General features: G+C 32.4%; 1 protein-coding gene across 1 annotated transcript in view; it reads right to left on the bottom strand.

Moving 5' to 3' along the window:
- Positions 1-6,176: 6,176 nt before the first annotated feature.
- Positions 6,177-13,800, bottom strand: part of LOC118180211 (uncharacterized) — a 61,935-nt gene continuing 54,311 nt past the window's right edge. Inside the window, exon 3 of the mRNA XM_085817022.1 lies at positions 6,177-8,156. Within this exon, the coding sequence (XP_085673148.1) occupies positions 7,924-8,156 (233 nt within the window). The 3' untranslated portion in view covers positions 6,177-7,923. The remainder of the gene's footprint in view (positions 8,157-13,800) is intronic.

The raw sequence follows: 13,800 nt of genomic DNA, 5'->3' as shown, positions 1-13,800 counted from the left end.
CAAATATGGTAGTATAGAAATTAACACATGTATAAAATGAACAGTTCGAAGGTGTCAGTTTGATATAGTAAAGGACCTTCAATTTGGAATATGATCGCCTCTAGAAGCAATACAGCACATACAGCGATGTGTGATGCTTTCAATTATGCGGTCTATCAGTTCCATAGGAAGCGAGAGCCATTGCTCTTGCAAAGCAGTTGCAAGCTCAACAAGGGTCTGAGGGGCGGATTGAGAGCAGCTAGACGTCTCTCTAAAGCATCCCAAACGTGCTCGATAGGATTCAAGTAAGGGGATCGAGCTGGTCACTCCATGCGCATATTTGTTTCCTGTTGAAGATAATCATCTACGATGCGAACCCTGTGTTGTCGTCCTGTAACAGGAAAGCATCTCCCATTGCCCCGGCATATGGGCGCACATAAGCATCAAGGATGTCATCTCTATAAATCTGAGCATTCATGGTTCCGCTTGGAAAGACATGGAGGTCTGTGCGCCCACCCAAAGAGATGCCACCACAAACACAGACACTGCCCCTTCCGTATGCATATCTTTCACGGATGTTTGACGGATGATAACGGGTTCTAGGCTCTCTCCCTATCAAATAACGCCTACTATCGCTTTCTAGACTAAACCTGGACTCATCCGTAAAGAGAACCGCCCTCCATTGATCAGGCGTCCAGTGGACATGTTGTCGTGCCCACCGAAAACGGTCCCTCCTATGGCGTAAAATGAGCAGCACACAAATGGCTGGTCACCTCACATACAGACCACCTTCGTGAAGCTTTCTACGCATAGTTGACATTGACACGAACCTTCCGGTGGCTGCAGCAAGGGAGGATCTAAGAGTCGGAATAGCGGTTCTATTCCTGCATGTACATAATGTCAAATATCGGTCATCGGCGCTCGTCGTAGCAGTTGGCCATCCTTGGCTGAACCTCCTAGATGCCCAATCTGTGGTTTGAAATTTCCTCCAAAGTCCATTAACCACTGAAGGACTCACATTTAGCCATCTGGTCACTTCTGTTTGACTTTGCCCTGCCTATAGTCTCTCAATGGTTCTCCATCGCAGTTCTGCAGGCAAATGATGCCTGGAGGTCATTGTTACGAATTGGCTATTTCAGATTTCTGTCACTGTCACAGTGAAATATGTGGGCTTGCTCTCAAACATGGACTTTTATGCTCCTCGCAGATGACGTATTCTGAAAGCAGCGCCACTAATTTGCATATCGCGGTTTTACTCAGCTATTGTTTCTTGGCAATATATTCAAATTTTACACGTTTGGCTTATTTTTGAGCGAGTTATCGCTATTTTTATGATTTTTCCTTAATTTATGATAACCAGTGTAAGTCGTCTTACTTTGTTACTGAGAGAAACCGATCATTGTTCATTGCAGCAGATCCAAGGAAAAACTGTGGTTGAGGTCCAAAGGAAAGATTCTGCATCTTCCTATTTAACACTAGATTGCCCAAGGAAGTCATTTTGACTGCTTTTTAATTTCAATTAGAAAAACAGTTATGCATATAATGACACAATTTCTTAGAATTTTGTGACTTTTTGTACAACATATAAATGCGCTTATTAATAATTGTAGTTATCCCCCCCTCTTTCATTTCCGGTATATATATATATATATATATATATATATATATATATATACATAATGTTAACCCATATTGCCTTGGGAAATTTTAAATAATCAAATGACTCTTATTATTGAATTGAGTAAATTTCTTATATTGCCAGTTCGGCTCTGTATTGAAATAGCAGTTTTCATTTTTTTTTTCGATTACCGTCACATGATGACATACAAGTACTACATGATAAATTGTCGATTTGGGCATATACTTGATAAGTGGTACTTGTTATTAGAATCTGAGTGAACACGTTGTTCTTGAACTTGTCGAGCCATATACAAGCTGTAGAAAAAATATCACGACCAATAACGTTTTCACTAGCATGTTACTCGCGACAAAATTGTTGGCCAAACAACTCTAGTTGGAACGATTAGAGGAAACAAAAGAGAACTAACCAAATCAGCCACACAAACAAAGGATAACATGCCTCCTTTTTCCACTCTGCTATATAAATCAGAGAATTATGTTCTTACAATATAATAAAAGCAAATCAAATACACTCATGTCCATAAATTAAGGATAATTTGGAGTCACGCGGAAATTGAACTCTAAAATAAATATATCACCTGTAAAATCACTACACACATCTTCAAGAATCATACGCAAATTTCAGGAAGTAACCAGATGACACCGATGGTACGTCACAATGACGAGAGTGTAATATAAGGAATAAAGGCAAAGAAGTAAAATTGTTCGCAGGCGCTTTATAAGAATTTCAGTGCAATAACCGAATAGTTATGACACAAAGGACGCATTTGGATGATTTTTTACGTGGTAGAATTATCGGCCGTCTGGAATGTGGGCGTACCCAAGTGGAAGTATCAGACGAACTTGGAATTGCCCAGAGTGTCATCTCCAAGCTTTGGCAACGATTCCAAGATGATGATAATGTGAGTAGACGTTACAGCACAGGTCGCCCTAGAGTTACAAAGCCGAATGAGGACCGGTATTTGGCAGTTACTGCCAAAAGAAACAGGTGCAGCACAGCCTCAGACCTGTCTCGTCGGCTCTCTTCAGCCATTGGTACCCGTTTCCACAAAGAAAACATCATTGAACGACACCGTTACGGTGGTGCAGGAGTGCTCGTTTGGGGTGGAATTATTCTGGGTTCCAGAACTGACCTGCATGTTCAAATTGGAACCATGACAAGCCAAATCTATCGGGACGTCATTCTGGAACACTATGTATGTTTGTTTCGGTGCGCAATTTGTGTTTATGGATGACAACGCCCGTCCTCACCGTGCAAACATTGTAAGCAAATGCCTTCAATCGGAGGATATCACCCGTATGCACTGGCCAGCATTCTCACTGGACTTGAATCCAGTACAGCATGTGTGGGACATGCTTGGCTGACGAGTTGCAGCCCGTCAACCTCCTCCTACATGTCTACCGGAACTTCGGAGAGCATTGCTTTTTGAGTGGTGTAATATACCCCAAGATCAGATCGATAATTTGATACTCCTCATGCCTAGGCGTTGTACGGACTGTAATACATCGTCTGGGAGACATACAATGTATTAACAATCATATCAACCATGTAATATTGTTTTTTTTTTTTTGTAAATAGGTTTTTTTTTGTAATTTGCTTCAGGGAGAAAAAAATCGGTTATTTTTTTAATAATATCAAACATATAGCATCTTTTTTTGCTCTTTACCTTTTGTTTAATAAATAAGCTTTACAAATAAGTCAAATTTGTTTTGCTTCTAACTTTTCCTTTGCCTGATTTGGTATTATCCTTAATTTATGGACATGAGTGTAAAGGAGTAGCTATTCTAAGTTCTAAGCATTAATGTGAAAAATTGATAAAAGTAATAAAAAATGATACCGGAATCTATTCAATTTTATAACAGCACGAAATTTGGAGTTGATATGACGGATCAAATGACCAGGAAATATGCAGTAAAAGCTAGTTCTCGTAGATGGCCACTCCAAATTTTTTCAATTATTTTAGATTTGGCTGCTATAAATGCTTGGATCTTTTATAAAGAAATGACAGGAATACAAATACAACGAAAAGAGTTCTTGTTTCAATTAGCAGAACAGCTTTCCACCGAATACAAGAGCTGCAAGACAGAAAAAGTCATCAGAACATAAAGACCCACAAAGATGAACTGCAACCCATTCTAACGAATGCAAAATTTGTCAAGTACGACTTTGCCACAACAACAAAACAAATATTATATGCGAAAAATGTCAAAAGTATGTTTGTGGAAGATGTACACATAAAAAAATTTCCACTTTTATTTGCAAGAAATGTACAAATAATAATGCATAAATTATTTTTTTCCAAGTGAAGTAATTTTTTTATTGTTAATATTTACTAATAAATTGTTATATAACTGTAAATATAATAAAAAATATTAAAAATTAATTTTAAAAAATTTACGCATTAGTTATTCTTTCACAATGAAGTCATTTTGACTGCTTTGGAGCAAATATAGGTATGTACTGTTTCAGTCGTTTTAGTGTTAAAAGCTTGTTGTATTTAATTCCTGATGGCTTAGGATACATCATTAGCAAGAGAACAGATTTTAAACTATGCTCAGAACACTGGTTGAAACTTTTATTCTATAATAAATATAGTGAAAACAAAACTGAAGTAAAAAGAGACAGTTCTACATCTCCCGTTCTACTGGGCCGATTGACGAAATTACACTTGTGTTTTTCCAAGTCTCGAATGTACGACTTAGGATATGTATTAGATTTATACATAGCATCGTTCTAATATAGGTATTTTTAAAACAAAATCACTTTTTCTGAAATAACATACCAATTTTTTTTCCATATTTCGATTCTACGGCTCAAACTTCTAAGTTTTGTAAAAATCGCATGAGTAGTTTTTATAGCTCCTCAATGTTAATTGAGTTTGGCATATATTTATTAATCTCTCTTTTTTTAATTAAACTTATTTGATTCTTCCTTTCATATTTCGAAATTCAGGTTCATTCCAAATAAAATTCACCCATTTTTTATGATTCACATTTTAAATAATTTTTATATATCTTTCAAAAACCTTTTTGAATTAAAATTATAAAAATTTTACCATCATCTTAAAGAAGACATATTTCTAAGCATTCCTGCAAAAAATTACGTTTTTTATTCAAAATTTCCGAAGATATGCGTGATTTTATATATTGGCCAGTTTTGAAATTTCGCATATTGTTGAAAGCGATAAAACATCAAATGTGGTTTAGACACTTTGCTAAAATTATTTGGAAGTAGAAACGAAGTGACTTTTCTTCCGCTCATGCACAATGTAAAAAGGTAGGAACGAGGTGCCTTTTCTTTCGCTCCGTCATAATGGAACGGAAAGGAAAATTGGTTGCCACACATTACGAAGTTCGCCAAGTGAATTATTCTTGGCGCAAACTGAAAAAATTCCGTCGAGATAAATTTTTGAATTTCTCTGTAAATTTCGCACCAAATTTTATATCTAGGCATAATTTGAGTTGTAGAATCGAAATATGGAAAAAATTGGTATGTTATTTCAGAAAAAGTCTCATTTTGTGTCAAAATACCATATCCTAAGTCATGCTTTCAAGACATGAAAAACGCAATTTCAATTTTGTCAATCGGCACAGTAGAATGGGAGATATAGAACTGTCACCCCCCCTTTTTTTTGCACAGTGTACAATTAAAGAAATCTACGACAGGGATAAAAATTAGAAAAATCTAGAAGTTTAAAAGGTTTACAATCTTAGATACTGCATGTCAGTTTTATAATTTATTTGCAAATAAAATGTTTAAATAAGCCCCACCAGCACCCAAGTGGTGAAATCTCTTGAATGCTGGGAGTTTGACTGCAGTTCAATCCCAGGCAAATCGCTGGTTTCATGGTTTTCCCTATATGTAATATGAATGCAAGACAATTTCCCGTTAGGCAGACAGCCCTTATGTTGTTCTGCCATATTCAGATCACTTTATCGAACATTAAAAACAGAATTGCTTTCCATTACTTAACTCAAAAATACCTGTCTATAATTAAGTGATAACTTTTCTCTACAGTTTAAGAACGTACTTGACCTTAAATGCTTATTACAATAATAGGAAGCATACGCAAGATGACTAAGTTTATGCATCAAAAGGCATTATCAGGAAAAAATGTATCCCTCCTCATATATAGAAGGCAAAAAAGGGAAGCAAAATTTTGCACCATTAGAAAGAAAGAGTTCTTACCTCAATAAGAATACAATAATCATTAGATTAAGTATTCAAAATATTGTATGTTTTGATCCAGCTCTTTAAATATTTTATTGATTAATTACAGTTTATATATTAATTGTTTATACAGCCTAGTGAATATAACAGAAAGTGGACATAGAAAAACTTTCATGCACAAGTAATAAATTTTTTCTACTTTTTATACAATTTAGCATAATTCAATTTTTAATTTATTTAAAAGTTTAATTTTTTTAAATAGAGATTGGAATGAACCTATATTAATTTAATTAATCTGAAATTGATGTTGGTATTCTAATGATTTACTATTTTCCTTAATTTATAAAATATGATTTTAATTTGAAAACAATAGTATAAGCTGAAAAAAGATTACATTAATTTATTTAACAATGCAACTTTTTACATTAAACATAGTTTATACAAATATGAACATTTTTTAACATTTCTGGATACTCTTCTGTTAATGCCTCCACCCTGGCTGACCTTGGTGTAATTTCAAATTTTGCTCACTAATAAATATTTGACAACACTACTAAGAATAGTACATGACATATTGAAAAACAAGAATAATAAATGCTATAAATAATTTTTTTAAGTCTGTAATTAGAAATATTTATAAAAGAAAGTGGTAGAGCAAGCAGTGAACCACTAGACGGCACTGTAATGGAAAGCATAAAGTGTGTTATTAACTGATGAATACACCTTTACTCGTGAAGGCATTTCTAATACGCATCTTTATCATCCCTTAAATTTTTGCTCATGAGTTTTGAAACAGCCTGTCCCACACTATTTACCATAACTCAACTTCGTAGAATACTATATTTTTTCTTCTTCTGCAAAATGAGCTTTGATTAAATATGCAAATCCTAGTATCTGGTAAAATACTATTTTATTACAGGAACATTAAAGCTTCTCTCATACCCCCTTAAATAAATCCTGAATTTTTTATAATTATATTTTAAGGACTGTGTAGAACACAATTGAAACATTTAAAATATTACTACTACAAGAAAACAATTATTTTAGTCATGATAAAAATAATAACTAGTTTTTCAATCATGTTAAAAAAAGCAAACAAAAAAACTTAATGAATTGGAGAGATATACTTTGGTTATAAGACGGAAAAAAAATTAAGTGGATGGAATCACAGAAGAGTACCCATCTGTTTACATAATAATTGCTTTGAAAAATGTAAATAAGAACTTTATAATTTACATTTATAACAATCATATATACCTTCTCTGATATCCTAAAAGATACAAAGAACTTTACATTAGTTATCAAAGTACTTAAAACAGAAATCACAAATGTTCTTCCCAGAAAATAGGATCACATACTTAGTTGCATTTTAACTGTTCATTAAAAATGCATGCAAATATTTACATTCAAGTAATCCATCAGGTAATCTTCATGAAAACTACACACACCTCAAATATATTATTTGAAAATAAAGTTCGTTATACAGTTGTCTTATTTTTAAGTACTCATCTTAACTTAAAAATGAAAGCAAATTTTAAATTATTGTAAAAATAAAGGTAAAATATAAAGCTCCATATCAAAATTTATTTTCCTACCATTTTAAAGCTTCAGAATTTTTTTTAAAAAACAGTGACAAATTTCAAGTATTTAATGGATATTATTTTTAATTATTGTTTACACAAAAAGGGGGTAAGAAAAGAAATATTACACAAATTAAAATGTCTAATTCTTTAATAAATAAAAATTTCTTTCTCAAGGGTTACGAAAGAAATTCAAAATAAGCGAAAAATACAACCTGATTATATCATAACCACCATATATATGATTATAAATTAAATACATAAATGCATTAAAAATGTCCTTATAAAATACATAAATATATTTTATTTGTGAATTATCTACTTATTAACAACAGTCACATTTACTGCACAGAACTGTATAAAACAGAACAATAGGACAGCAGATAGAAGCTAATCATCAGCTAATAAAGATTGCCATAGTATTCTGAACAGAAATGATCACCTTGTTATACAGATTGTGTAAAAACATTTACAACACGAACAACTTGAATAACAGAAAAATATACATATGAGAGTTTAAAAGACATAATATACAGAGATGTTAAAATGTGTTTATGCTTTAGACACTTGATTTAATGTAAAAACTTGTTGATTTTTATCCTGAATACGACGTTGTGCAAGACGAGATTCTACAACAAACAATGAACCTGAACCAAGCTCTAGCAAAGCTCCAATTACTGCTAATCCAAATGACCAGGACAAATAATTATGATCAGGATCTGGCATCCAGTTTCTTTCATCGCCCAGAGCTCCAAAGGTTATCACTGCAATTGTACTAAATATCCCTGTAATACAATAAATAAATACAATTTTAAAATTTTAAAATTATGCATGAAATCACAGAGTACTTCTGTACAATAATACACAGCTTTCCACTACAGGGAAAAAAAAAAAAAAAAAAAAAGAATAATCAATATTCAGTTATTAAATGTTTCATTCAAGAATAAAGTTAACTTAAATAAATTTTTTCAAGTAATTAGCATTAAATTATAAAATTTCTTAAAACATTATAATTTCTTAAAATATTATAATAGTCCCACATATTTTAAAGAAGATAATTACCTTTTTGTTTACATTTTACAAACAGTTTTACATTGATTTTCTTTTCTGCCTCATTTTGTCACACATTCACTCAGTCCAGAGGTTTATGCAACTTTATGTCAAGTGTCATATTCAAATTAAGGATTAAGAAAAGGCAATAACTTGCTTTAACATGTATACATAGCTTCTAAGGGTGAGCAGATAGTTACAAATAATTACATTATGTAGTTATACAGCCTAAGCCATAATAGATTCACATGGTTATTTATTTCTTTAATAATATGAGTACTGAGAATAAATATGAAATGATATAAGATCACAGCTGGCACCAGAGCCAGTGTGGCAGAATATAGTGAAGCATCAATCAACAGAACTTAGGGATGGCAAAATTTTTAGAATTTAGGACAAGATCTGTAGATAGATGTGAAATAGGACAAGATGTGAAAGATATAGTGCACTGATACAAATATGATGAATCTTTTAATATAGTGTGTTTTCAATTTCTTTGATTTCTTCAATGTTTATGTCTAGTGAAAAGATCAGAAAATACAGGGAAGATAAACATGTTAAGAGAAAGACTTCTGGGATCAAAAGTAGAAAAATCACATAATTTTGTTTCAATCATTCTTCCAAATTTTGTCCAAAAGATAAGAAATTCATCACAAATTTACTATAAAACACGTTCATTAGATGTTGACACTTTTCATTTTGTCACCTTTTTCTGGACACTGGAAGTTTATAAATCTTAAGAAAAATTTAACAACCAACTTTATAAGAGCAAAAAGCAAGAAGAGTTTTTTTGGGGGGGGCAGGAAGAGAGAGACAGAAAAGCGTAATGTCAATTTTTAACAGAAAACTGATATACGCTTAAAATTTTTGAAAAAGTTACAGGGGGGGAACTCTTTATCATGAAAAAATATAAAAGGCAAAATGAAATTAATGTTTAAATAATTATAATAGCATCTTTGTTTTTTTTAAGAAGCGTTTTGGAAACTGTTCTTTATAGCAAATATTATCTTTCAGAATCAAAATATTCATAAGACACCAAAATAGAAAGTCACTTTAATATATGGAAAGAAAATTTTTATTTTAATGTTATTTCTTAATATAATTCTAATTTATTATGATTACTTTTATTATCTTCATCAAAATTATTATGTTCATAACAAAAATCTGATAAGTACACCAGGACTTCTTTGTATGGAATATTAAATTATACACATTTTTTCCTGCATTTCATGAAAACTTATTTCCTCAAATTTCATTAGAGATGTATTTCTGATTTAATTAATTCAGTTCTCACTTTGCGGCTAGGCAAAAATACATAAAAACTCAAAATATCTTCATTAAAAACTGAAAGATATAGAAAAGCATAATACACCAAATTAGTTAAAATAATTAAAAAAAATTTTTTTAAATTAAAATTAGTTTCTACACAAAAACAAGCAATTCGGCCAGCAGGCAAGAAGGTAGATTTTTCAGTGCACAAAACTAAAAGTTTCCCTATGATCCCATTAAGCGAAAAGACACTGAAGGTGCAAAAAGGCTTCACCATTCTGCTAAGTTTCAATTATAAAAAATATGGCGGCTATGGTGAAACAAATTAGGCTTCGCATTTAAACAACTTTTAAATTGTTGATAATTCTATAACTATTGCATGTAGATTAACTGAAGGCATAGAAACCTTAAATGGAAGATAAGAACAACTTAATTCAATCATTTTTTAAAGCAAAAATGCACAATTTACCAACATATAAGAATAAAAACATTGAGCTCACTGAGCCTGAGTAACAGAGTGGGTGTATACATGGCTTAATTTCTAAGATTAGAAGTGCCGGAGCCCTATGGAAGACCATCAGCAAAGAGGAACAAGAGTAAATAAATAAATAAAATGACTATTAAGCTCATTAATAATTTTAAAATTAAATAGTTAATTATTATCAAAATAATTAATAGTTATTTAATCAATAATTATTACATAATTATTATTTATTGAAATAATTAAAGATTGAAGTAATTAAATAAAATGTAAAGAGATAAATTGAAATTTAATAAGTGATTTTTAATATAATTTTATTGTTAAAATAAAATTTTCGAGATAAAATTTTTACTGAAATTGTTATTCAATTACATAAAAGAAGTGCCGCAGCCTTCTTATTCAGGCCTCCGATGCGTTCCGGCTAGAATTATGATTTATTACAAAAACTAAGAAACATCGGAGCCGAAATCCAGTGGGCTCTGGCCCAATTTAAGCTCTGATTGTGTGTGTGTGTGTGGGGGGGGGAAGATTTTATCATCACAAAAATTAAATATACTTAAAGTCAGGGCTGTGGAGTCGGTAGGGAAAATGACCGTCTCCGACTCCTGGAATTTTAATTACTCCGACTCCCTTATATATATATATATGCATGGGTTACAACTTAGTTTTTTAATATAAAATAGTAATAGATGATACAGAGGAAAAAAAAAAGATGGCATAGCAAATTATTTACATTAAATAGCTTTTATTATGAAATAGAAAAACTGGCATTAGTTATTTCTAAGAAACAGTATAGCTTCGGCAAGATCTTCTTTGTTGGAGGCCCATAGATCCGATTTGATAAACTTCAGAGCTGAGAAGAGTTTTTCCCCACCAACTTGAGCAGGAGGAAGAGCTGTTACTGTTAGGGCTACTTCTTTTAACTTTTCAGGATAGATTTTTATAAGTTCTAAAAGAGGTATCTTGCAAGCACAATCATATTTCTCTATTTCTTCAAAGGCCGTGCCGAAATCGTCTTTGCATTTTTTCATTTTTATATCTAAAGGCTCTTGGTTCTTCATTTTTATTCGCTTTGCCATAGCCTTTTCAATATTATCCAAAAATATTTCTCAAAATCTAATTCATCACTGGAAGAGGATGGAGACTCAATTGCAATGTCTGCAGTTTGACTGTCCTGATTCGAATTCTCCAATTGTTCTGAGAATAAATTTCATCCCTAGTGAAAGTTCATAAATGACTTTCTTTGCCTTTTTAATTTGTTTGTCATCCTAGAAAGTTCGGTGTTTCGAATCTACATATATTGAACCCAGCAAGATCTCATTGTCTAGCAAACTAGTTTCTCTTTTCTTTACTGAAGAAATGATTCTTTCTGCAATAAACCCTTCATTTCAGAAAGAACAAACATCCCATTCTTCCATTCTCGCCTCCTGCCAATTCTTTAGATAGCATCTTTTTTGTGGTTATATATGGTGTAGAAAGAAGAGTATCCAATTCTGCAAGATCATTCCACAGTCTTTCTGTTACTGAAACATTAGGATTATCTACTTCTTCTAAAAAAGTTCTTAATTCTAAAAACTCTTTATCATCAAATATGTACTTCCTTATTGCATTGGTTGATCAATAATTGCTCCTTTTCCTTCTCGCTTCCTAAGAATGGCATAAATTTTAGGAGTTCTTGCTGCTATTGCTGCTTACCTAAATTTACCAGTGAGATTTGTAACTAAATGACTCAGTTTAATTGCTAATGGCAAATATAACATCCATCCTTTTTATTTATTTATTAATATGTCAAAATAGAAAATAACTATTTATTAATGTATACAGTACGTAAATAAAAATAATAACTCAGCTCGTCATTAATTTTTTCAATTCATTTTAATTTCATTTCAAATTCAAACTGTCCGATAAAAACTGGAATCGGAGTTGACCTGTTTTTAGCGACTCCAGCTCCGACTCCTTTTCCCCCAAAATCTGCCCGACTCCGATTCTGACTCCACAGTCCTGCTTAAAGTGTAGCTGATGAAAATTCCAGGGCGAAACAGAATGAGGCTATGAGTGGGTGGAAACAAAAAAATGAGGGGAATCTTGGTGAGAGAGAATGTTCTCTTTGACCACGGCTCTCTGCTGATATAATTATAGCCATCAAGCAGATGTATGTCATGAATGTAAAGTTGATGGTTACACTTCTATGCCCCCCCATTAATGGATACTGTGGGAAGACGATGTATAGGATGTGCTTGAGCAGTTTATCTCAGTATTTCACTCTTATTGTACTTGCTGTCACTTAACGCACATTTAAGAACATAGATTTTCCTTCCTGCGAGGATAACCAACTGTAAGCATCAATAACAATACACTAGATAACAATGGCATGGTGAGGAATTTATGCATTCCTAAACAACCCCCCCCCAATTTATTGCAATTCTTAAAGGGAAAGGCTTTTGCATGTGAGTGAGGGGACTTTACTTGAACGTCTCATGTTCTCATGAGTTTGTATTTCTAGGGAAATAGAGTACTGCAAGGTCTGCTTATTGTTAAACAAAAAATGTTAGGAATTCTAAATTTTTTCCCTTTAAATTGTAGTTCAGTTTTATAAAAAGAAGATCCGGAGCTCTTCCTATTTAGGGCTCCAGTACGCTCTGGCTAAAATTGTAATTTATCTTAAAAAATTAGAAGTGATCTGGGCTCCGGCACAATTTAAGCACTTGAGTGTATATATATATTTATTTATATACTTCTGGTGAGGCCAACTGCAACCATAATTGGAGGTGCATAACTACATACTTTTTGAATTACGCAAGATACACACATATGTGTGCATGTACTTACAGACACCACAAAAAGTCTCTTCAGAATCCATTTTCAATAGATTTATAATTCCGTTTGGATAAAAAGAGTCCTTTATTCTATCCTCACATACAGATGACACGAAAAAACAATGTTAAACTGCATTCCATAGCAGTCAAAATGGATATTTTTGTTGAAATATACCTGAAATTATTAAAAAACATCTTCCATTGGTGAACTGGATTTTCTAGAGGCATTTCACATTCAAAAAAATCTTTCTATTGTAGTTAAAGACCCTAATTCCAATCCATCTTTGCCTTCAGCCTTTAAAGAAATTATGTTTTAGTTCTGGTTTCATCAACAGATGGTGCCAGTAGTTTATCTTCTGTCCTTTCTTATCTTATCTAATCACTATATCTTACCTCGTTTATTTGCACTGGTTTGGTAAAACCATCGAAACTAGTCCTGTGAAAATTTGAAAATATAACGCTGATTTTTGTTGTTTGACTTCTAAATTAATACTTGTTTGGCGTGTTATTGTTCTTAAAAAGTCTAATGTTGGATTAAAACATAAAAAAGAAGCTTATGTAGCAGATATTCATGTAGTTAATTCGAATCCAGATCCCAATATTTGGTACATGTATTCTTGTGTTTCTTACCGCATGACTCCACATAAAGAATTATTAGATGATTATCAGGATGCCAGTATTCATCAAATAAAAACAAGAAATTCAGTGACAGAAGTAGAGGGTAAGGGTAAAATAACTTTCCCCTTATCTAGAAATAAAAAGAGGGAGTCTGTAACTTTTAGTAATGTTTTACATGTGCCCAAGTTAACAGCC

This window comes from Stegodyphus dumicola, chromosome 5, assembly GCF_044657685.1.
Source record: "Stegodyphus dumicola isolate Sdum_Otavi_A_Nest chromosome 5, ASM4465768v1".
Classification (NCBI taxonomy): domain Eukaryota; kingdom Metazoa; phylum Arthropoda; class Arachnida; order Araneae; family Eresidae; genus Stegodyphus; species Stegodyphus dumicola.
Note: the sequence above shows the minus strand (reverse complement) of the source record. Positions and strands in the feature narration are given on the sequence as shown.